At 37.4% G+C, this 25,979-nt stretch overlaps 1 protein-coding gene across 15 annotated transcripts in view; it reads left to right on the forward strand.

The window, feature by feature from the left end:
- The window catches only part of FAM13A (family with sequence similarity 13 member A), a 313,429-nt gene that overhangs the window by 230,990 nt on the left and 56,460 nt on the right, over positions 1–25,979 (forward strand). For 7 of the 15 annotated variants that reach the window (XM_070505393.1, XM_014842471.3, XM_044766320.2 and 4 more), the window contains 3 exons: positions 4,417–4,458; positions 19,999–20,040; positions 23,434–23,613. In XM_070505393.1, the coding sequence (XP_070361494.1) occupies positions 4,417–4,458; positions 19,999–20,040; positions 23,434–23,613 (264 nt within the window). Of the gene's footprint in view, positions 1–4,416; positions 4,459–19,585; positions 19,903–19,998; positions 20,041–23,433; positions 23,614–25,979 lie in introns of those variants that run through there. The other 8 variants (XM_070505394.1, XM_014842474.3, XM_070505404.1 and 5 more) reach the window with 4 other exon arrangements.

Raw genomic sequence — 25,979 nt, forward strand, 5'->3', positions numbered from 1 at the left:
TGGAGTGGGGCATGGTAATGCCTGAGACTGTGGATGAGCCACAAATGCGCAAGCAAGTGTGGCACTTTATTCTGCAGAGAAAGGAAGGAGAGAAAATGTGTTAACTTCACTCACTTCATCGTTCTCTAAGAAAATTTGTCCCCTTAGCATATTCTGTTGCAACATGAGGAAAAAACCTGAATTCCGGAAAAAGTGTTGACTTAATACTTTTAATTTTATCCTTTCACTTGTCCCTCACTTCCTCTCTCCCTTCTGCTCTTTGGTTTTTTTTTAAGCCCCCATAGATGGTTTTCCTAGTTTCTTCAGTGAATGGATCGTAATCCTTAGTATTTACCTATTTTTCTATACTTTTCAGTACTCAAGGAGCACTTACAAACTGTTTCTTCCAGCTCAAATCCCTTGAAAATGTAGTTAAATGATGTAGCTAAATATGCAGATTATGTTAATTTTTTGGTAGCCAGCCACATTAACCAATTAGAAAGTTGGACTAATTGGAACATTTATCAGGACAGTTCAAAGGGAAGTGAATGGAATGGTGATTTGATCCAGTAACTGAAGGTCCATTCTCAATACTTCGCTCTGGGAATTCTCCCAACAGTATTTGGTTTTTCTTAGACATAGACAACACCATGCTTTTTGTGATTTCAATTATCTTGCTATGTAGTTAAATTGATAGGCCTTGCATTCTGTGGCTCCAGTTTAGAAATTAGTGCTGGTCATGGAGAGATTGTAAGTCTAGGTGACATTCATTTATGTGCATTTACCCATGTTGAGCCATGTGAAAAAAATAAGTTAGATAGGACCCCGCTCACTAAAACCCTATTATCTATGTTATTGCCCTTCTCAGTTGTAGCTTCTTAGATTTGGCCTATTACTTGAATCTATTTGATAAATGTTCTTCCCACAGGCAGTTGTTTTGAGAGAATATAAATGTAACACCACATGTCTGAGGACATTAAGCAACCTGATTGCCTGACATACCTGAGGTGATTGCCTAAATCTCTCAATGTATGTTTGAATTTAAAAAAAAAAAAAAAAAAAAAGGAAGCTAATTGGCTGCTTAAGCTCAGCCATTATTCAAAGTCAGTAAACAGGAAATAATTAAAACATGGGGTTTATGCTTGTATCCAAGGAGGAAATTGAATGAATTCCAAGTTGTTACAGTTTGTCATTGGCTTAAATTCCTGACACACATTCCCTTTTTCACTCATAGTACATGTGCTTACTTTTAAAAATTAAAAGTGAATCAGAATTCTCGATTTAAAATTTAGGCAAAAAATTATGACATTTAACATCATTGGACAGGTCTGAGATTGCCACAAAACCAGGACGAGGCATAAGTACCCTCTATAAATAGATGTTTGGGGGCCTTCAGAATAGTACAAAAATCCATTTTGCACAGATGTGGAAATGGTGATCTTTTCAAATGTTTTGCATTCTGTTGTGTAAATTTTGTGGAAAAGTTTATTTTCTCAATTCTATTTGGAAGAATTGTCCCTGGCTATTTTTCCTTAAAATTGCCTAATCAGTTGATTTTTTTAGAATTGATTGATTCAATCAATTTAAAATCGACACTTTACTTGTTTTTGAATTTACACCTTTGTCAAGATTACATCACCAAACCCCAGGCAAGGGTACTTTTATGAAAGGGAAAGGAAAAATATGCTAATTAAATATCAAAGTTTATTTTATTCTTTTTGCATTACATTCTTCCTGGGTACGGTGCATGGACTGCTGCTGTGTTGATTGCTGCTGATTGAGCAAATCTAATACTGAGTCTCTTGCATTTTATTTAAATCACAGTGCTTACATTTTCTTTTTTGGAACACTTAAAACTGTTGAGCCTTCTGGGACATACCCAAATTAAGAACTTCTGATTTTGTCTTTCATTGACAAATTTACTTTGTGCAAATGCAGCCTGAAAAATATTTGCTTATGATTAAAAACTTGTGTCCCTATTAAGGGACATTCTTGACATCCTGCCAGTGCATTTTAATAAATTAATCACTTTATACGTGCTATCAGGCATGATGCATTGTGAATGGACTTTGACTAAGGTCGGTGTCGAGCTGCAGTAATCAGAAGCATGACACGGAGCTTATAAAGTCCACGAGGTCTTGTTGAGGGCTACTGGAATGCAGACTGGCCATCACATGAATTTTCTTCACTGAGCTATTCATCCCACCATATTTTGATAGATTAAAATCGAAGGGAAGACAGTAAGTAACAAAAATGGCCTAACATGTAATACAATAATTTACATATCACTAGCTGTGTGACCTGGATAAATTGTGTGCCCACTCTGAGCCATCTTTCCTCAAGTGAGGGGCAAGTAGCAGGGAAAGTTTTTGTGAGGATTTGCCTGAGATAGTTAATGTGGAGCACCTGGTAGTACCTAGCTGATGAGTACATGTGTGAGGAAGAGAAGGTGTAAAGGAAAAAAGTATGGATTGATTTTGATTGCCTGTGTTTGCTACAAAGAAATTTAGCACACACACAAAAATCATGAGCAAAACACATAAACAGCTGTGTTCAGAACCCTGCACCATCTAAACCATCTCCCCAAAGCACTTCTAAATTCTAAGGAAACCAACCATATTGTGAATTGAATGTTCACTAAAGTACCCTTGTTAATTTTCATTATAGTTTCCTAAGCGTTAGAGTGAAGGATCTATTCCAGGCAAAAGAGTATTTAGTACAGTGCCCATTTTATAACACATGGAGGCAATTTTCCTCTAATAACAAAATCATCGTAGGTTTTTAGTTACAGCCTTTTTGTATAGTGTTGGTTATAATTAATACTTTTTGACACTGAATCCTTGATTAGGAAACAAACCCAATTCTAATGTTTTTATAATTTACGTGTTTTCAAGGGTTATTTTGAAGTCAAAGGTGTAAGCTCCTTGTATCAGTTTGGCTGAAAGTGGTCGCCTCCTGTAAGAACAGTGCTCCAGGTGGGTTCTTCCCAAGACACCTGGATGCGTCCCAGGTGGTGTCGCCTCTACTCTTCAGCTCTGCAGCCCAGCTCCACAAGCTCTGCCCTCAGCCTGCCCACTTTAGAGTTGATAATGCAGCTGATCCATCACTTAGCCTTCTCTTGGGAAGGACTAGCACAATCAAATACAAACATTAAAATCTTCGACAACATTAAGGTTACAACAGCTAAGTCATATTGAAATTGGAAACCAAAACCATGAGAGAATGAAAAATAGTATGTCCTATTTTATGTGTCATCTTCCAACTAAAACGTTGAGACCTTTTCAACTTCCAGGACAGATTTGTGTGTGTGTGTGTGCGCGCGTGTGTGGGCATGCATTATAACTTTGTAAGAAGATTTTGGTGATTGCCAGTGTAATATTACCAATTGTAGCAAACTTTTCTCTTTTCATCAATGATGTTTAAGAAAATGAAAAATAAGCCCAAAAAAGAGAGAGAGGGGGAAAGATAATGCTGAACTAGCTGCTTCCTCAAAGGTGATGGACACCCCAGGTGGTGTACAAAATTAACCATAGGAGTACAACAAGAAAATAGTAGAGCTGCTTTCTAATTTTATCTAACACTTCACTTTTTTACTTTTATCTATTTAATGATCCACATAATCTAGATAGATACTTAGGCATATATTGAGGGGAGTGGCTGCTGAAAAGCAAATTTATATAAGTGCATAGTCAAAAAAGTTCAAAGACCACTCCAGGAGACACTAAGGGGGAGAGACTCAGTCTTTGTTTCGAGGTCATTTATCAGAAGAAAAAAATATGTTAAGGAAGGAAAAAGTATTTTATTGTAGTATGTATTTTACATTTTTTTAGTTAAATACTTTTATATTAAGCTCCATATTGCTTCTTTGTTGTTTGAGGAACTTAACCTAGTTTTATACTCTTGTTTATGTCCTTTTACGTTATCCGCACCCGTTAATACCTAGAGTAACTACAGAAGACAAAGAGCGTGAGTGTTGTTTACTGACGTGCTCTTCATTGCTGGGGCGTCATTGCTGAAGTGGCTCTCACTTAACAGGAATATTTGGTTGGCTGTTTCTTACTTTCATCATCACGTTAATGAGCTGTAATTAGCTTTATTGAGATAATTGAGAATGTCATCTCTTTAAGGGTTTATGTGTAATACTGAGTACTCGGATTGGGCTTGTAGAATCAGGTTGTAAAAAGCTTCCTCCTGAAAGTGGGATGTGAGTTACTTTTGCCTTAGGCCAGTCTTGAAAGAAACCTGTCTTGATGGTCTCCCTGGGAGGAGTGGCTGACCTTGGCTGGGTCCAGTGGAGAGTATATTTTACTAACCTTACACATTAGATTAGCTCTAATGTGTCAGAACAAAATTTGTGACAGAACAGAGTTTTACTAAAATTGACATGTTATAATATTAACAGAAAGTATATTAATTCAAAATTTATTTTCCTTTTAGTTCACAGGAAGATGAAAGACCTATGTCACCTTTCTATTTGAGGTATTTATGTGATTTTTGTTGGTTTATTACAGGGAATGGAGGAGGGTTAAGGCTTCTTTGGATTTATTTGCCCATTTTAATTCTTTTCAGTAGAATGGTCTACACTGTGGTCCGACTAAGCTTGTTGGAACCTTTCACCACATTGTTCATGCTGTATTTTTCTTCTCTTTGGTTTAAGAAATCGTAAATTTTAATATAGTTGAAAAGGCTAAAATAAGATTTTTTTTAATTCAGAAATGTCAAGGTAGCCATTTTAATTTCCAAAACTGCCTGATGATTAGGCTATCACCTAAATTTAAAAATCTCTATTCTATACTATGGACAGGTGGGAGGGGAGTGAGCACGGGGCTCGCTCACTGAAGAAACCTTGGGTTAGATGTTAGATTGTTTTCTAGATGGTGGTGGAGTGTGAAACTAAATATTCAAGTTCGTGGAGTTCAGGATTATTTTCTGAAGTTTACAAAGCCAGAATAACAACTGTTAAAACAAGTTTACAGAATTCGAAGTAGATATTAGACAAGATCGCTTCTCTCCAGATAAGAACATTGCTGTATTGATGTGATTTTTAGTGAACTATTTGATTTACGTATAACCTAAAACCAAGTTTTTCTTACTTACTGCATTTCTTTCCTCACTACCTGCCCATTTCAAAGGCTTAGAAAATATATTTGAAGAGAATATGACCATGTAAATTGAGGTTAAAATTGCTGAAATTTTTTAAAAATTTTTCCCCAATTTTGAAAATTGTTTTTAAAAGAAATGTCGGGATATGTGATCCATCATTTGTTTGTTTGTTTTTGAGTCTGATTTAGTGCAATAGTCCCAGAGTTAGATTTCGACTTGAATTCAACCACCGGTGGTTCAGAAATGTGTCCTAGGACTCCAGGCTTAGCCAAGTGACTGCTTTTCAAACGTGTTCTGCCCTTTGGGGACTTGAAGCATGTTGCGTAATCACTTTGTGGCAAAGAGAGGGAACATTTGAGGTTTCAGTTTGAGACAACATGGTCGTCCATTTGATTCATCCTGGTTTCCTGCCAACCGAATCAGCATGTTCTTGTTCATAGGCTATCTCAGCTGTGCAATTACTGTAAACACATGAGGATATTGTGCTGAGTACATGGCGACTCTGGTATTCGTCACGTAAATATGCACAGTAATACCAAACAAATGATTATCACATATTAATGGAAATTAAGTTTACACAGTACAGAAGACTACAGCACCAGATCATGCCAAATAACGAGAACTGTTAGTTCTCCGAATGTCTTATTTTTATTACTCTGGGTAACATCAATCTATGTTTTATGTAGTATTGAATTTTATTTTTTTTTAGCACTATTTTTAAAAGCAGATAGGGAAGTGAGTTTGTAAGTCTTAAGTCCTCAAAGACACATAGTTGTGTCTTATCGTGTGATAATTTTTGCAGTTACGTAGACTAATAGTGTAGACTTGATGAAGAAATTCTATACCTGCAAAATGAAAGTAAAGGAATGTAAAGATAATTAATCTATTTACTGAACTCTTGATAGAAGCTATTTGACCTTCCAATGTTGACTCATAAAAACTAAAATATGGTAAAAGTAGGAAAAAAGAATGAATATGCATACTAGCCCACATTTGTGGTAGAGTGAAGTGGCCGAAAAAGGAAAAGTTACCAGCAGTTACCTCTTTTCATATGAGGGAGATTTAAACTAAGTAGAGCTATTTCATGAATGCAAAAATAGTAATTATTTGGCCCAAAATTAAAATTCAAAATGTAGCTTCTTTTTCTGAGTAACATTATATGATAGTCTTAGAAATTATGTAAGAATAAGGTCAGTACAAGTTAACTTTTTTATTACCCACTTGACATGAAGCAAGGAAGTTTATTTGTAAAACGTGAACCTATTTTTTTTTTTTTTTTTTTGAGGAAGATTAGCCCTGAGCTAACATCTGCTGCCAATCCTCCTCTTTTGGCTGAGGAAGACTGGCCCTGAGCTAACATTTGTGCCCATCTTCCTCTACTTTATATGTGGGATGCCTACCACAGCATGGCTTGCCAAGCGGTGCCATGTATGCACCCAGGATCTCAACCAGCAAACCCAGGGCCGCCAAAGCAGAAAGTGTGCACTTAACCGTTGCACCACTGACCCCTGAGCCTATTTTTTTCCCCCAATTATTTGCATGACTGGTTTGAGATTGATTTCTCTTGGGTTATTCTAGAATACAGAATTCAAGTAGAAGAAAGAAAACATGATAGTTAATTATGATTAATTCTTCTAGATTTTTCAACTAGAAATACAATATGTCCACTGTTAATTTAATTTATAAATTAGTACACATTTTTTTGCACTACCTCCAGTCAGAGCAAATGACTGCTTAAATGTTTTAGATAAATTTCTGTTGCTTCCTTGTCTGCCATTTCTTTCCCTCCCACTTTGTTACTTAAGATTCCTTTGCTGCAATGCTCAAGAAGGGGAGTCGTTGCAAGACTCATGAATTTCATAATGGTTTGTTGATGATGATGATGAAAAACTAAATTGGCTCTTTCAAATCCAAAATAATGTTTACTGTGCCTTTGAAAAGAAGTGATTGGTAGTTGCAAGATATCGTCCCTGACTAGAAACGTGGAATATAGAATGCTGTATGTTGCATGTTGACAGTCTTGATTGGTCGGGTTTTCCGGGGGCAGGGCGGGGGACGGGAGGCAGGGGAGATGAAAGGCCCAGTCAAGAGATGAGACACATCAGCTGAGATGAGTACTCACCAGAAGTAGATCCAGCCACAAGCAGCCAGGCAGATGACATGGGGATGGGACAGCTAGTCAGTGGTGGGGTATTCGGTTCGGTGGTTTGTTCTAAAAGGTCCAGCATGAGCTATAATGGTAAAACTCAGCGGCAACAAGTCTGGGAGTGGGCAGTCTTCAGGGAGACCAGATCAAGACAGACAGAAGATGCGCGAGCAAAGCAGGGCCCCAGTCTCAGAGGAAGAAGAAGAATAATCCATAAAGGCACTCAGACAGGTATCCAGCTATTGGAGTGGAGACAAGGTGCATTAATTATAACGACAAGACCGAGTCTGTATCTGGGTAGAGGATAGAGATGGAGAGCATATGGGGAGGCTGTGGTGCCCTGCTGGTGGAGGTTCCAGAACCTTCTTGTAGCTAGAGGTAGGAGGGTGGGACGCAGGAAGAGGGAACCAGAGAGGCCATTTCCGTCATTATCTTGCTCCACTTTTCACCTTGTAGAATTTCAGTTTCTGTGATTGCGATTCTTTGTTAACCATCATGGCTGAACCACATGTTAGTGTACTGCACATTTCAATTGGCTTTAATCCTTTCTGTAGTAAGGTAGGGCTGTTATAAACAGGCACTCGTATATTCTCATTCTAGATTAAACATCTTCTGTGATAAGAACTCTGTCTTCTCTGATTTCAGTACTTCTCCAGCCTAACCTAACTCGCCACAGAACCATTTGTCCATTTTTGCAAAGGAAAGAAATAGTAGCTACAAATCTCCACCTACCGCTGTCCCATGTGGCAAGTTTTTGCAGCTCCAGTAGTTCAAACAGTAGGTGTCATTGTTCCCCAGATGCTCATTAGAGATTACACACCCTGTTGAAGTGATTAAGGAAGTGAAAGGGAAGGGCAGGTTATGCTAAACCCTTAGTGAGATTGCCACAAAATAAACATGAACCTGTAAACTTAAGGTGAAGCACATTCTTGGCCAGGATGTCCATACCCTGGCTTCGTTCATAGTCTCGGCTGGAATCCCAGAAAAGGAGGCCTCTACCTCAGTTGCTCTAATTAGCATTGAAGCAACTTCAATGTGGTTGTTCCTCTGTGCCGCATTCAGACTGTTATTGTCTAAGTTCTCCTGCCTGGCATCTGGTCAGATCTGGCTAGGATCTGTTGCTAGTTTTACTTCTGTTTCAGTGTCTGCAAGCCTGGGTTTTGATTTCTGGGGTTATCTCCACCGGACTAGCGTTCATAATCTCCACTTTCTATCCTGTTCATCCCTACCTGCTCCTACCTCACCTACGCTACCTGCTGATTGCTTATGACCAGGGACAGATCCTGTCCTCATCCCATCCTACCAGACTTCGACCCTTGAATTCCTCCTTCTTTCAAGTTCCTGGATTATACACGTAGTATGTATACCTTGAATCTGCCTTTGCCTGTGCTTTATCAAAATTCTAAATTTGTGCTTTGGGGCCACATGCCTATAACCAGTTTTATTCATTGGGCCCCTGGCCTCTGTTTGGTGGTTCCTCGTTTACCTAATACTTGTCTTCTAGCATCTGCACTGATTTTCCTCTGCTTTCTCTTTCTCATTTTATGCTCTGTTGAAACTCTGAAATTGACTGTCTTTATTAATTTCAGCCCATGTCTTAATACTTAAGGGTGCAAATTGAAGCTAACTTACTATTTTAGCAGAGTTGGAATTGCTTAGGGTCAGTTTCAGTATTTCACATGTTTTCTAATTTTCCTGAATCAGGAACATCACAAAGATTTATTTCTAAATTAGCTGTTTGGCATACAAACTCATTCTTTAGGATTTGCTAATTTTTTATTCCTGGAACCTAGGAACCATCAATTTTATGATAAGGAAGAAAAAATTTAGCTTTGGGTAAATTCAGATTAAATATTACCTGACATTGGATGGAACCTAGAAATTATATCATAACACTCCTATCTTGATATGTAGAAAAATTCTTTCTAGATCATTTTTAGATAGCTTTTTGGGAATTATCTTTCCAAACAACTTATGGTAGGATTTGTAGGTTTGTGATTTTTTTTGTTCATACTTTATTAAATTTTTAATGGTTTCTTTTTCTCCTTAACCATACTGTATGTTTTGTAAATTATCATTTTGAGGTAAAATTTTCTCATTCTCAGATGGGATGGTTTGGAGAAGTGTAGCATTTCAAACATTATATTTGATTATAGGCCTGTTTCGGGCTACTGGCTAACAAGTGGAACAAACAAGCAGGCTGTTTATTTAATTATCTACTTAATTTTATCCCAGATGATAAAGTCAGATAGATATTTAGGTGTCTTTAGATACAAATAACTGTTTATTAAAAATATTTAGGGGCTGGCCTGGTGGCATAGTGGTTAAGTTCATGTGCTCTGCTTTGGCAGCCTGGGGATCGCAGCTTTGGATCCTGGGTGTGGACCTGGTACTGTTCGTCAAGCCACACTATGGTGGCATCCCACAGAAAATAGAGGAAGAATCCACAGATGTTAGTTCATCAACAGTCTTCCTCAAGCAAAAAGAGGAAGATTGGCAACAGACGTTAGCTCAGGGCCAATCTTCCTCACCAAAAAAGACACTATCAACAGAGTAAAAAGGCAATCCACAGAATGGAGGAAAATGTTTGTAAACCATATATTTGTTAAGGGGTTATCCAGAACAAGTAGAGAACTGCTAAAATGCAACAACCACAGAAAACTACCCGATTCAAAAATGGGCAAAGGACTTGAATAGACATTCCTCCAGAGAAGATATACAAATGGACAACAGGCACATGAAAAGATGCTCAACATCACTAATCATCAGGAAAATGTAAATCAAAACCACAATGATATATCACCTCACACTCATTAGGGTGGCTGCTATCAAAACAACAGAAAATAACAAGTGTTGACGAAGATGAAGAGAAATTGAAAGCAGGATCCTAAAGAAATATTTGTGCACCCACGTTTTGTAATAGCCAAAAGGTGGAAGCAGCCTAAGTGTCCATCAACTGATGAAGGGATAGACAAATTACAGTGTGTACACACAATGGAGTATTATTCAGCCTTAAAAAAGGAAGGAACTTCTGACACATACACAACATGGATGAACCTTGAGGGTGTTATGCTGAGTGAAATAAGCCAGTAGCAAAAAGACACTACTGTTTGACTCCACTTATATGAGATACCTACTGAAGTTAAATTTGTAGAGACATAAAGTAGAATGTGGTTGCCAAGGCCTGGGAGGAAGGGGAGAATCAGGAATTATTGTTTAATGGATACAAAGTTTCAGTTTTACAAGATGAAAAGAATTCTGGAGATGGATGGTGGTGATGTTTGCACAGCAATGTGAATATATAGTCATGCATCGCTTAGCAACAGGGATATGTTCTGAGAAATGCCTCATTAGGCCATTTCATTGTTGTGCAAACATCATTGGGTGTACTGAAGGGGAACAAATTTGCCACCCCAAAATGTGTCTCTTTAACATGAGTATTATTTTAGGCTGGTTATTTTTAAGAAACGAAAGACTCAGAAATTTCTGTTTTTCTTGTTACCTCCCCTTTAACTGCCTAGAAGAATTCAGATAAAAAACCCTATCTCAGGAAGTGAGCTATCACCTTAGCATAGCATGAACTAGGTGGTAGACAGGGAAGAACCCCGAAGAGCCCATTTGTTGGGCTCCCCCCTGTGTCCTTCTGTTTCTGTGTGGACAAACACTTGTTTTCCAAATGTTTGCTCCTTTTCACCAACCTTTGCAGTCCTTTCCTTTGAAGTCCCTGACTTTCCCCACCCCCAACATCATCTTTTGTCTGTAGCTGAGGATAGTCTTTATGGTAAGGGCTTTGGCCATTTTGGCGAGTTACTCAGATTTTCTGGGTTTCTCCCATGTATACATGTTACTAAATTTGCTTGTTTTTCTCTTGTTAATTGTTTCATGTCAATTTAATTCTTAGACCAGCCAGATGAACCTAGAAGGGTAGGGGAAAATTTCTTCCTCTCCTACAGTACTCTCACAAACCTAGATGGTATAACCAACTACACACCTGGGCTATATGATACTAATCTTATGGGACTACCATCGTATATGTGATCCATTGTTGACCAAAGCATTCTTATGTGGCACATCATTGTATTTAATGCCACTGAACTGTATACTTAAAAATGGTTGAGATGGTAAATTTTATATTATGTGTATTCTACCACAGTAAAAAAAATGTGAGGGAAAAAAGTATCATGAGAAATTTTGATTCACACCCCTAGCTGAAAAGCACTAAACCAGACCAACAGTGTAATTATTTTATAGTGAAGAATGGTTAGAAACTTTACTACTGTTTATCATACACTTCTTTATGGATTCAGTATTGGGTTCTTGACATCTGAGCTTCACTAGTCATGTTTTGCTTAGTAAAAGATAAATATAGATTCTGGGTTTAATTCTATCAATATTAATTAAAATATTAAGCATATGGTTAGGCTATACTGATAAATTACATAAATTTTTTTATGCTTCTCATCATGTCTTCCCTCAGCATGATAAAGCAAAAGAAACATTTACTTGTAGAAAATGATGCCTTTGTAGCTATTCTTTCTAGATCTCCTGCTGCTTTATTCTTCAGTCTCCCTGCCTCCCTATAGACTTCTGTTCTTAAGAATTTCAGATTTTAATAAAATGTAAACTCCTAGTTTAAATAAGTAGCAGACCAGCTTTGCCTGATATAACTACTCCCAGCTTCCCATTTAAATTCTAATGATGATACCAATGACCAAAGCTAGAAACAGGTTATAATAATAATAAAACCATATGTCAGATGTCACATCATCAATGGGATGGACTGAGAAACATATTTTTGCCTGAAGACTTCATGTTCCACCATCTAAATAATACAGATTGCCATAAAGAGAGAAGGAAGGGAGGAAAACTGACGTGGACTCCTTCCACTGTCTACGGCACTGACCAAAGAAGCAAGTGACATTTCCCCAACTGAAGAGAAACTTATTTTCTCAGCCATCCAGAGATGCCCCTATCAGCTTGCTTATTTCAATATCCATTCAGAGACTCGAACATTCAGTATACAAAACAGTGAAAAGGGGAAGGGATCTCCCTGGGATGCTCAATCCCCTACAAAAGCATTTGAAAAAAGGATACAGGCAGGAAGATTGTTGGATGTAATGCATGCTTTCAAGAGTACACTAAAGACCAACTACAAATTTGTTTCTGATTCTCCAGCTTGGTCATAACATTGGACCAAATAGCAAGCCCACCCAAGTATGCATTGTAAATTGTTCTAGGGCAGACCCATATACTGGCTCTTAAAGTCTAAATCCAAGAGGGGGCATCTGCCCACAGCCAAGGGACAATGAAATAAACTAAGAACAGCCTGCCCACTCGGGTTGTTGGTAACAGCTCTGCCTGGATTGATTGATTCCCCTTAAGAACCAATAAACATAAAGAACTATTTGGGACCTATGAAGAGAAGTTACAAACTAAGGGAAAGGGCGACTTGCCCTGGGGACTCAGTGTAAAATCAGATTTCAGGAATTGCTTTTTATATGATTCAGAGGAAAGCTTGAGAAATAATATTGCTATTCTTAAAAAATGCTCAAGGACATAGCCAACCTCTTTGAAACATGAGTAGGAACCTGTAAGGGGAGAATAGGCTAGAGACACAGGAGAAGAGCTAAAATAAGTAGAGAAAAGGAAGTCTAGAAACGTATTTGCAGAGATTTTAAAAACTATGTGGGAAGCAGTAAAGAGCAGAAGTTATTAAAAAGTAAATCAAGTACATGCTGAGAGAGAAACTTGAGCAGCTCTTCCAAAATGAAGAGGAAAAGGATAAAGAACAAACTCTGAGAGAAATAATGCTAGATATAAAAGTCAGAAATTGGAATGCCAACCTGAAAATTCTTATTCTAAGGAAGAAACCATACTAATAGAAATATAGGTAAAAATCAAAGTTAATGTTTGCCCTGCTAATTGAAAAGTGAATTTAAAAAAAATTTTTTTAATAGGTAGAAACCTGATTATAATTGTTGGTGGAGGGGTAAGGAAGGTAATGAAATTCTAAATTTCTTGTCTTGCATGGAAATTAGGAGAATAGAAGCTGGAGTAAAGAGTTTGGGGGGGGTTTTTTGTTGTTTTTTGGGGGGTTGCTTTAGTTTTAATAATTAGAGATATCTGGATATGAGAGGCAACTGCTAGTAGAATTGTACGTAGGATTCCTATATTCCAAACCCCTCAGAAGAGAAGATCAAAGACAGAAATCAAAGGAAAAGGAAGCTCCCAACTTAGAAAACGTAAAGCAAAAACACAAAACTAGAAAAATATTTCAGCTATGACGATAAATGTAAGTGGATTAAATTCTTTGGTAAAAGCTAAAATTACTTAAGAAAAAGACTACTTGAACTATATTTTGCTCAAAAGAGCCATGCCTAAAACAAAATGACTCTAATAGGTTAATAATAAAAATACAGAATTTATATCTGATAAATGTGAACAAAAAGAAAGCAGAGATGGCAGTATCAATACCAAAACAACTAAAGTTCAAGGCCCAAGTTGTTAAAGAGGACAAACCTGGACTTACCCTATCAGACAAAATCCATAGTAAGGACAAAAAGGTTATAAATAAGTATGTGCAAAGTAGCACAGCATCAAATCATGTAAATTTAAACTCTTAAGTTAACAAGAATAAACAGCCAAACATATGTGAAGTATAGAACTTACACATACAACTATATGTCCGTAACAAAATTTACAAAATAGCACTGAGAATTTGATAGAATTAATAAGATTTAAAATAAATGAGCATTACACATGCTAAACTTTGCACCCTACAAATAGGGCTCAAGCATTCCTGCTACTTTCTAAAAAGTTCTTCAGCTATCTCTAAAGGTTCTTGAAGAGTAGAAATTTTAACAGTCACATTTTCTGATCACAGTGCAGTTAATAACAAAAAAATTTCCAGTCAGCCAATGAAAACTCTCCTAAAGGAAGGAAAAAATTCGAAGGGGAAATAAAAACTTCAACGGTAGATTCTTGAGAAGAAAAAGGAAAAAAGTATGTATCAAAATTTGTGGAATGAGGTGTAAGCTCATTTTAAGAGGTAACTTTACATTCTTAAGAAGATTGAAAATAAATGAGCCACATATTCAGAATAAGAATAACAAAAAGGAAGAAAAACAACCTCTTGGAAACCTAAAAGGATTTAATCATTAATAAAAGAAAACAGAAAAAGAGCAGAACTGATGTTTGAATCTAGGAACTGGCTCTTTGGGAGTGAAAACGAAAATTATAAAAAAGAAAACCCTCTGGTAAACTTAAGAAAAAACAGAACAATCCTAATAATCAGAATTGAAGTTTGCTGTAAGGAATGTAGTAATTTTTAAAAGAGAGTACTTTATTCAATTATTATTATTTTTTTTTTGAGGAAGATTAGCCCTGAGCTAACATCTGCTGCCAATCCTCCTCCTTTTTGCTGAGGAAGACTGGCCCTGAGCTAACATCCATGCCCATCCTCCTCTACTTTATATGTGGACCGCCTACCACAGCATGGCTTGCCAAGCAGTGCATAGATCCACACCCAGGATCCAATCCAGTGAAACCCGGGCCACCGAAGTGGAACGTGAGAACTTAACCGCTGCGCCACCAGCCAGTCCCTTTATTCAATTTTATACTAATAAACATGAAAATCTAGATAAAATAAAAAGTTTTCTGGAATGTATAAATTTTGAGAAGAAACTTCCATTTGAATCCAGAAAAGTACTTTTAGTAATCTATTCTAATTCTAAGAAAATAACTAGATGTATAGCCAAATATTTATGTGAATAGCAGCATTAGTTGAGAACAAGGATTCTGTCCTTATTAAGGACACACTCTGAAGCCAGATTACTTACTTAATCTTAACCAGCAATCTGACTGAAGACAGATATGAGAGAGAATCAGAGCTGTGTAAACCTGAGGGAGTTTACACCTCTCTGAACTTCAATTTCCTCATCTGTAAAAGGGCACAGTATATATAGTAAACAATCCATTTCATAATTTTGCTTTATAAAGACCTGAGTCTAAAAACTAAAGAAATTCTGAGTTTCTTTTTATGCAAAAATGTGCTAACTATGTAAAACTGAAAATTCTGATAATTAGAGTCTGAAAGAAGCCGTACAAAAGGGGACTATTTTGAGATTTTTGTGGGCTCTATTTAATTTGTTAGAAAATATTTAATAGATATCAGTATATAGGAGTGAATAATTTTTTTCTTCAGATCAGTCCTCACATTTAAAGGAATAGGAAGTGTGAGGTTTGATAAAGTATGAGGATAAATATTTTCCTCCTACTGAGTCATATCCATGCAGTATGTTTTCAATTTATGTTCTACTATTATATGCATAGTATATAATTTAAAACCAAAATCTGAGACTTTTTGTATCCACACTGTCTATAACATCACCACAAGATGCAATTTTTGTCAAAGTCTAAATACCTGTAAATGCCCCATTAAATTTCTGCATATAATCAAAGCTAAAAGTTAAAGTGAATAAATATTGAGGATTGAGTATATTTGCTTTAATGAATAGCACTATGAACTAAAATCATGAAAAATTTTCAATTTAGAAATTCATTATACAATTACAAGGAAATAATGTTACAATTATGTTATAATGTTGATGTTGTATATCAACTTTTGGTATTTTAAGATAATACTAAAAATACTGTATTTTGTTAAATAAATTAAGAGTTTCATCCTATTTTGATGATTAGTTAGATGATTTTCGTCCTTAGGCTTAGTTAAACAGACATCACTTAATTGTCTTTTAAATCCTTACTCGTTTAAAAAAGTTGAATAAATGTAAATAATATCTTCTGGAGAGAAAAGATAATTCTGTTAGACCTAATGTTTCTATTAAAACAGTAATACTATACAGGTAGGATTTTTTACACTGCAGAAAAGAGAACATACCGAAGTAGGAATGTACAGAGAAAGAGAACACATGCTTTTTCAAGATGTCTGGCTTTAGTAGATTTGAAATTTTTTTCTTTTTTATGTAGATTTCTTTATTTCAAATCAAGAGATCTAATTAAAAACTCACTTGTCAACAGGCATTCTGTGCATCTTATCACATGCAAATTTTGTAGACTAATATTGCTGAGCATAATCAGTTTATGGAAATGTAGTTTGGGATTTGCTAATAGAGATAAAGACTAAATGTATTTAAAGATTGTTTTTTTCCTTTTTCTCCCTAAAGCCCCCGGTACACAGTTGTATATATTTAGTTGTGTGTCCTTCTAGTTGTGGCATGTGGAACGCTGCCCCAGCATGGCTTAATGAGCGATGCCACCTCCACACCCAGGATCCGAACCGGCAAAACCCTGGGCCGCTGAAGCAGAGTGCTCAAACTTAACCACTCGGCCACGGGGCCAGCCCCGAGACTAAATGTATTTAAATGTCATAGAATATATTTCTGAGTAGTCTTAGAATCCGTTTTAAGCAACCATACCAACAGAGAATTCAGTCGCATCGTCACTTGCAGTAGACTTGGGTAATCAAATTGACCATAATGTTGGAGTCTGCACGTGAGCCTTTCTTTCAGTTTTGAAGAGTTGCTTCATCAACATTAGGAAATGAGCTCTTCCATATTCAAGTGTTTCTATTGCATAAGTAAGAAGTTGTCTTAGCAAATCAGTAAAGGACTCTGAAAAAAGTTCATTATTCTTAGCTGTCTGCAGAGGATAAAAAAAGCTACATGTAGATGAAGGAAATCTGTTATCTTTCACTTGCGCTTATTTGCTTATTGCCTTTTTGTCAGTGCCTTAGAACTACCTCCAGGAGCCAACTATAGCTATGGAAGCAGTCCCTATTTCTCACATTAAGTATTCTTAGGAATCCTGTTAGTGGTGAATGGTTCAGCACATCCCACAGGAACTATGGAGGTGTTTGAACACCTGACCAAAGCCATTTTGGTATCTAATAAACCATAGCTTGATTGACACTGTGTCATAATGCTAACTATGCAGTTATAACCTTTTGTAATGATTTAAACTTTAGGGCAATAAACTTGAATATGAGTGTTATAAATGTTTAGAGCTAAAAGAAAACCACAGAGATCACTAGCTAAGCCTTTCATTTTCTATGTGAAGAAACCAACCCAAAGCAGCCAAGCTAACCAGCAAGCTGACTGATTTCAGCTACCTAACTGCAGAGCCAACACCAGAACTTCTCTTTTCTGATTCCCAATGGAAAATATTCTCTTCCCAGAATACTTTATAGAAATTCTGTTTTAAAAACGTGGAAGTATGGACATGTTAAGTATAACAAAAATTCCAAAGGATTATTAAAGAAACCTAAAAATATAAATGTATCGTAAACTTAAGATCAATATATTAGTAAAAATTAATATGATTTAATAACTTGGTTTTATCACTGATTTAGTCATTTCTTTTGCATTTTGAGAAAGGCTCTTTAAGACTGATTTAGATGGTTCTGGTCATTTTTCTTTAAGCTAGGTGAGGAAAATTTTGATGTTGCCTTTTATTCACTCAGGGTAGCAGAAGTTTTCCAAATCATACGTTCATTACTTAGATTTGAATGTATAAAATAGCTATTGTGATATCTAAGTAACTGAAGTCTTTAAGAATTGTAGTTGCAAGGATTTAGAGTCTTGCTAATCAATGTCTTCCCAAAATCAACAGCATCAGAATCACGGAGGAATCTGTTGGAAATGCAGAGTCTCAGCTTCCCCTTCCCCAGACACAGACCTACTGAATCAGCACCTTGTGTGAACAAGACCCCAGGGGATTCTGATGCGAGCTCCAGTTTGAGAAGCACTTACTCAGAGAGTTAGTGATCTCAGAACCTGGTCTTGTTTGTTCTCATTTCCTTGTCTCTTTCTTCCTCACTTTTCTTTTTTTGTCCTCCCCCCGAACTCCCAAAAAGGAACGTGAAAATATCAGTATGTGCTTTAATAAGTGAAAAGAAGTTCAAGTCAAAAGTGTGTAGAAGGAAGGAGGGGCAATATATCTCTTCATTCTGAGATGGCATGGGGGACTAATTGGCTAATTATCCTTATGTGTCTTTGGAATGTCTTTAAGATCTAGCAGATCTTCATTCTTTTTCCTCTTCTAGTTGCCCCCGAGCCATTATTCACGTTGGTCCCTGCTCCCAAAACCACGGTTGTGTAACTGCATTGAGAAGTGGAGTACAGGAGTTAATTATACAGTGTTGAATTTGCAGAGGGTGAGCCACAAAGCATCAAAAGCAGGGACTGCCTGTCCCAGTTAAGGACAGACAGCAGCAAAGGACTTATTGTTGGTTATGCAACCTGGGAACCACAGTGAATAACAGGCATTGTGAGGCGGAGGAGAAATGGTTGTGATTAAAAGCAAAGTAAAATACCTGAATTGAGGCTTCCATATACAAAGTGACTCTGGTGAGTGATGGATGGAAAGTCAAGTAGAGTGATTAAGAGCTTAGACTCTTGAGCTAAAACTTTCTTGGTTCAAATCCCAACTCATCTACCTCTTGGCTCTATGACTGTGGGCAAGTTACTTAACCTCTAACCTCTTCATTTGCAAACAGGGAAAAGAAAACAATAGTAGGTACCTCATGGGGTTATTGTAAACAGTAGATGGGAAAATCTTTGTGAAAAATGCTTAGCACACTGTCTGAAACATAGTAAGTACTCAATAAGTTTTAGGGTGTATTTATTTATTTGTTCATTCGTTCATTCATTCATTAAGATTCTTCTCATCAGTTTCCCTTGTGCATAATAGTGTTATTTTAAGTGGTTTTTCTGGGATTTGTCTATGGTCTGTGGCCATGACAAAGAGCTCCAGCTTTAACTAAAGGGAGTTCTCTGGGGCTGAAGAGTGAGTGTCTATTGATCACCTCTGGGATGGTGGTGGTAGTGGTAGGGAGTGTCATGAAAGAAGATGAGAAATGTCAGACAATCCCTGAGGCACTTAGATTCTGATGGAAAGAGATGAGATTTACACGTACGTGGAGAAAATCTCAAGAGATGATTCCAAAGCAACATGTTCATGTGCTGAAAATTACATAGTTCAATTAGGATGTTTGGAGTGATTGAAAGGCAGCCGTCAATACTGTTCATTAACAGCTTTTATTTTCTTTGGGTGTCTTCTATAAAGAAGGAAGAAAAAAGGAGAGAATTATTAGATCTATTAGGCAAAACTAATGTTTGACATGCACTACAGATTTTTTTTAATCTATTTTTTTAAGCATAGATACTTTGAAATCTCCATTTAGAAGCCAGCTCAGCGCTAGAGGGCAGAATGTGAGAAAGTAGTGATAGAGATACTGCTAAATAGCTGCCAGCCCCACCCCTCACTGTGGTTATATGAACCTCAGGTAGGAGGGGCGGAGTTCTGAAGGGTGCTGATCCAACAGAGCTCTGACATTTCACCATTGCGCTTCACATTGAGCTTGGGACAGTCTGGGGCCCGGGAGAGCAGGGTATGCGTAGAATTGGCAGCAGGCAGGCAGGCAGCAGCAATTGCATTAACATTTGGGGGAAATGAAAAGACCCTGAACTAAGACTGTGACAGTGGAGTGAGAAGTAGAGATGGTTTTCAAAGGTCACCGGTGAAACCGTCTGTCATGGACATCTTTAAAATGGAGGAAAAAACACTGTTCAGGAATAAACACCCAGGGTCATCTCTAATTCTAGAAACAAGTGAAAATCAGCATCTGTCAGTGGGCGGTTAAACGTCATGCGAAGGTCTGGCTAGTACTTTCAGCCTGAGATCTCCGTTAGATGTTTGGTTCACAGTCTCTCATCCTCTATCTAATCTGTCTTTTTGCTTTGTTTCCACAGTGCCCATGTATCCCAGGTCAGCAATGTTTCGACGACTGGAGAGTAAGTTATTTGGATTGGATTTTTTTACCCTCTTTTCCGATTTATTAAATAGAAAAAAGCTATTCTAATGGTGTGTATTATTGGAAGATTAATACAATAAGTAACCAATGATGATTTTTAAAACTGCACAGAGGAGAGGTCTGAATAAGAAGCGTTCCTATCTGAGCTGCTGTGTGGGTGTGTGACTAGAGATAGCTCAAGAGTTTGAACATGTGAGATTTTTGTTTATTTCAGTCAAAATAATGTCAGAGTCAATTAATATGTGCAAAGCAATCTATGTGCTTTGGGAGGTATCTTGCAGTGGGGGCGCCATTAAAGGTTAAAGCATCAACCGTGTCTTTACTTCTCCCTTCACTAGTTTTAATCAGCCTGCATTTATTGAGCGCCCACAACATGCCAAGCATAGCGTCAGGTGTGTAATGTCAAATAAGCCTTGAGCTCTGCCTTCAGGGACTCCACAGTCTAATAGGGACACAGAAAAGAAGGCAAATTACTGACGGCAACAAGTCCTTTTTCCACAGGGCAGCACAGTGCGCTGTTAATTCTGTCTTTCCTCCTAAGGCTACCAATTGCACTTACACTAAAATCTGAACTCCAGTTATCTGCCCTTGCCTACCTCTCTGACCGCATTGCTCCTTATGCTTCAACGACATGACCTTCTGTTTCTGCAACAGGCCAAGCCTGTGTCTACCTCGGAGCCCTGCACTGGCTGTTCCTCAGCCTGACCATTCGCCTTCTTATCATTCACCTCTTTGTTCAAATGTCATCTCTTCCGAGAAGGCTCCCTGACAACCCACAGTCCCTCTCCAACCCTGTACTCTTATTTTGTCCGAAATTCCACAATTTGTTTATGTGTCTTCATAGCAGTGTGAGCTCCATAAACACAGGGACCTTGTCTCTCATATTCCTAACACCTGGAATAGTGCCTGGCATATATTAGGCGCTAAATAATTCCTCACCCAAAGATTTTCTGTTGCACCCACCTCTCTTCCTTCTTTGCTGGGATGTGGGTGGGCTTTTTGGAGCATCTTCTATCAGCAGAGATCAAGTGGAGGAGAGGAAGATGTGATAAGGAGGAAGAAAGAAGAATTAGAAGAAGCACTAATTGGTAGGAATTTGGATCTAATAGGAAGAATTGGGAATATTTTTTCTTCTTTGTTAGGTCAGGAAGCAATCAGAGAGCAGGACTGACTTCTCTCAGCTTTGTGAATTTTAAAGAGATTCCAGAATTATACCAAGACTGACGTGTTGTTGCCTGTTTGTTTCCTAATAACCTTCTTATATGTCTCGCATAGTTTGGAAAAGGTGTGGGGTTGGTCTGTATGTATGTATATTAACCTACTGACATTCCTCTGTACCACTATTAGGTAATCGTGAGTCGTTGGAATGTGGAGTTGTAAATAGGAAAGTTCTAATGCCCAAGTTAGACCATACTTGCTCATTGTCTTAAGATAGTTTTAATGAAATTACTATGACCCTATTGTAAAATGACACTTGGAAAATCTAAAGTTCTTAAATTTTTCAGAGCCCGTTTTATTTAAGTGAATGTATTTCTCAATCTGAAAATTTAAAAAATATATATGTGGCTGTTTTTAAATTTTTCACAGCTTTATTGAGGTGTAATTGATATACAAATCACATAATTAATGTATACAATTTGATGCCTTTGGATGTGATTCTTTTTTCAAGTGAAGGAAAACGTGCTTTGAGGAGAGTAAGTTTAGAATTTCCCATGCCAGCTTCTTCAGAATTAAATAGTGTAATGATAAAAGAAGGTTTAGACATTGAAAGATCATATAGGGGCCAGCCTGTGGCCGAGTGGTTGAGTTCACGGGCTCTGCTTTGGTGGCCCAGGGTTTCGCCAGTTCAAATCCTGGGTGTGGACATGGCACCGCTCATCAGGCCATGCTGAGGCGGTGTCCCACATGCCACAACTAGAAGGACCCACAACTAAAAACACACAACTATGTAGCAGGGGGCTTTGGGAGAAAAAAAGGGGAAAAAAAATCTTAAAAAAAAAAAAAGATTATATAGCTTAAAAATGACACCTCAAATCAGCAATTCCAAAAGTCCCATGCACCTCTATGTTCATTGCAGCATTATTTACAACAGCCAAGACATGGAAGCAACCTAGGTGCCCATCAACTGATGATTGGATAAAGAAGATATGGTATATATATATATACAATGCAATACTACTCAGCCATAAAAAAGGATAAAATAGTCCCATTCACAACATAGATGGACCTTGAGGGTATTATGTTAAGTGAAATAAGCCAGAGGGAGAAAGACGAACTCTATATGACTCCACTCATAGGTGGAAGTTAAACATATGGACAAAGAGAACTGATTAGTGGTTACCAGGGGAAAAGGGGTTTGGGGGGGTGGGCGCAAAGGGTGAAATGGTGCACCTACAACATGACTAACAATAATGTCCAACTGAAATTTCACAATGTTGTAAACTGTCATAATCTTAATAAAAAGTAAAAAAAAAAAAGTCTACTTGTCAGATAATATTTTACCATTACAATCTCCTTTTTATTATAAAAGCAGATTTTCGGTCATCACTTTTAACCCTCAGCTCATTTATTTCAGATGAATAAGGACTTGTTCTCCCAACCATTGAGAAAATAAAATCAGCATGCATTTTTAGGAAAAAAAAAATGACACCTCAGCTGTTTCTTCATGCCCTCTTCTCAGCCCCTGTGTTCTCCTGTGTTCCTGAGGTTGAACAAAGTAAATCTATCCTTCCATCTTCAGTAATATATTTTGGGGTGTTTACATGAATACAGCTTCAATTATATACATCACAGTTTAATTGAATAGAGATTCGGAAAGATTTTTCTGTTCTGTTCTGAGTAGTAATTGTTCTTTTTTAATAGCATTATTCCCTATATAGTTTTATCTTAAAAGGATTCTAAATAAGTAATAGGCATCATAAGATTATTCATGCCAGTTTGCTTTGTAAATCCTACCGTCCTCCTCTGCAGAACTGGTATGAAACCTGGAGGAAACTCACCTTTGCAAGAATAGATCCATTATTATTCCATGGGGGAAAAAAAATCTTTCCTCATTCTGCCTTACATTAAATGACCTTTATTTCCTGAATTCCTCCTGTAGTTGTTGTTAAACTTGCTGTGAGCGTTTCAGTAATCCTAGACTCACAAAGATGAGAAACATGGTTATCAAACTGGTAGAATTTGTTCAGTTTAGTTTCCTTTTTAAGGCACAATGCAAATATTCTGAGATTAATGCCTCATCTACCGTCTGCTCATGAAGCTATAGTAGATCTCCCATTGGAAATACTGATATTTCCAAAATGACAGGCACATATTTTTAAAGGCAATCATTGATCAATTTGATTGCTTGATTGACTCTATTCTTTTTTACCAGACTCTTAGAAAGAACCATTCGGTCAGCTGTAGAACAGCATCTTTTTGATGTTAATAGCTCCGGAGGCCAAAGTTCAGAGGACTCGGAATCTGGGAGCTCATCAGCATCTTCCACCACGTCCACCAGGCAGCGCCGGTGCCCGTCCAAGGAGCAGGATGAAGTTCGGTGCGGCAGAGACCTGTGAGTTGGCATTGATACTTCTTGTTTGTATTTTCTCTTCTTCTTTTAAAAATATACACCTGAATTAGTCAGTATGTTATGGTCACTCCCATTTCACTAATTAGCTTAAAACTCGAAAAGTTTCATTCTGACCATTCTAAACTGAGCTAACATTTGGAAATTCGTATGTGATTGAATAAACACTTCGATTTTGTCTAGATGTTTGGTATGTTGTAAGAAGCCACCTCTGATGTAGTACATTTCATAGCTTCCTCATGAATATCTTATTTAGAGGGATGCTGAACCATTGGAGGAGAAAATTGCCATATGCCTATCCAGCGGTGGGTTTTTTGGTTTTTGCTTAGACAGCGTTCAGTTGGCTGTTACACTAGCTGATGAACCAGTGGATTTCCCTACTGTATTGATCTGATTAAATACTAGACTATCACTATAATAGTCTGGCAGATGATTATGATCAGTGTAAGAAGGGTTGAGCTGAAGTCTAATCAGGAGAGGAAATACTTGAGTTCTTTGTTACTAGATGACATGTTTTAAGGCATTCCCACAGCATGAATTTCGAGAATAGTATTACAAGGAACTTTATTCTCCATTCAAAGATTTGATAAAATACAGGTGAACAATCCCATTCATATTATTGAATAATCATGATCAAATTGTCAAGGAAAATAAATTTATGTATAATAGACTATATTCATATATGTTTCCCAAAAATTTTAAGTTTATTTGTATCTACTTAGCATTTAGTCTCTAAGGTTATTATTTTGAACTCTTGATTAAATGTCCAAGACTAAACCAGACCCTAGTCCCGCTCATTCTCTTTCACCTGGACTCATAATCTACATCAAAATCTTTACAAAAAAACAAAATTTACCAAAAAAGTTTTTTTCTTAAAGACACAAAAGATAAATATTCTAAATAAATTCCATGTTGCCTATCATTGAGATGTTTAAGGGCTGTATTAACAAATGTAATTTTAGAAATGAAACAGTATCAACAATATAACCCACTAACTTTTCAAGTGGCATATGCAGCGCTTTTTAAAAAACATTTGTTTTGGATCTGGTGGATAGGAGCAGGTATTATAATATTCCCTTTAGAAAATAGAAAAGGTTTAATACAGGAGATATTTACATTTAAAATTAGCTACTGACTAAGCTTTATAGAAAGTGTTTAGAAGTATAATTAGTTTGTGTATCTCCTATATTATGTTATACAGCAAGTATAAATTATTCATTTAACACTGTTCTTATCTTCTGCCTCAATTTTGCCAAATAGTATGTAGCAACACTTTGCATTTTTCAGATATCCTTAGTGTATCACGACATTGTGCTTTCCGTTGTCTTTGGACAGAGGGATAGCAAAGATGGGCGGTGGCAGTGGTGATGGTGGGTGCACGCGATGGCAGGGAACAGCATGTGAGGTAAGGTCAAATGAACAGGGGCTAGGCAGGAAGAGAAATATGAAACAGGGTAACCTCTCTTGCAGAATTTAAGTATCGAGTTGCCCAGGTCCAGAGTAGTTTCTAGTATAAGTTATCTTGATTATATTTTACTGTCAACATCAGGAGAACAAAAGGAGATGGAGAATGGTAGAGACGGACTCCTCACCTAAGGGCCCATGAACCTCTAGCCTCCCCCTTAATTCGTCTTCTCCGGTATCCCCTTCACCGCTGGTTCGACTCACTCACTGAGGTCGGACCAGAGCTGTGCACTGAGGGAGAGCATCTTGGGGTGCAGACTGTGTGTAGCCGTGGTAACTGACAGTCTTGCTGTTCTTTTTCTTCGGTGCATGGTCTGGGCATGCAGAAGTGCCCTTTGTGTGCTGCTTGTTGGCCTCATCCTCCCTGTCGTGAGGGCCCCTCCTAACCTGACACACTGGGTCACTGTCATGTCTTGGTACCCCTTCTTCCTCAGCGCCCAGCCCACACAAAACCTCTTCCTGAGCTCTCCAGGTCTTTGGAGGAAAGGCCTTTATCTCTCAGGGCCCCAGACCTACTTCTTTTGCCCTCAAGAAGGTCCTCACCAGTGTGTCCCCAGGAGGTGCACTAACAGGCAGATATCTTAGAGCTGCAACTATTTAAAAAAATATATTCTTGAAGATCATGGTGACCGGATTTCAAGGTTAGGTTAAAGAATCAATAAAGTCTATAGAAAAATCATCATGGCAGATTTTTTAAATAAGCAATACAGAAGATAGACTAAGGCTATAAATACTTCATTTTAGTGAACAAAATTTCTTATTTGTCTGAATTCCTAAGGAAACATCATCAGGCTTATGGTATTATTTGTTACAATAAAAATGTAAAAGTGTAAGGAATAAAAAAAAGAAAAGCATGCTATATTAGGGGAATAATAAATGGTTCAGTA

Source organism: Equus asinus, chromosome 3, assembly GCF_041296235.1.
Source record: "Equus asinus isolate D_3611 breed Donkey chromosome 3, EquAss-T2T_v2, whole genome shotgun sequence".
In the NCBI taxonomy this organism is placed as follows: Eukaryota; Metazoa; Chordata; class Mammalia; order Perissodactyla; family Equidae; genus Equus; species Equus asinus.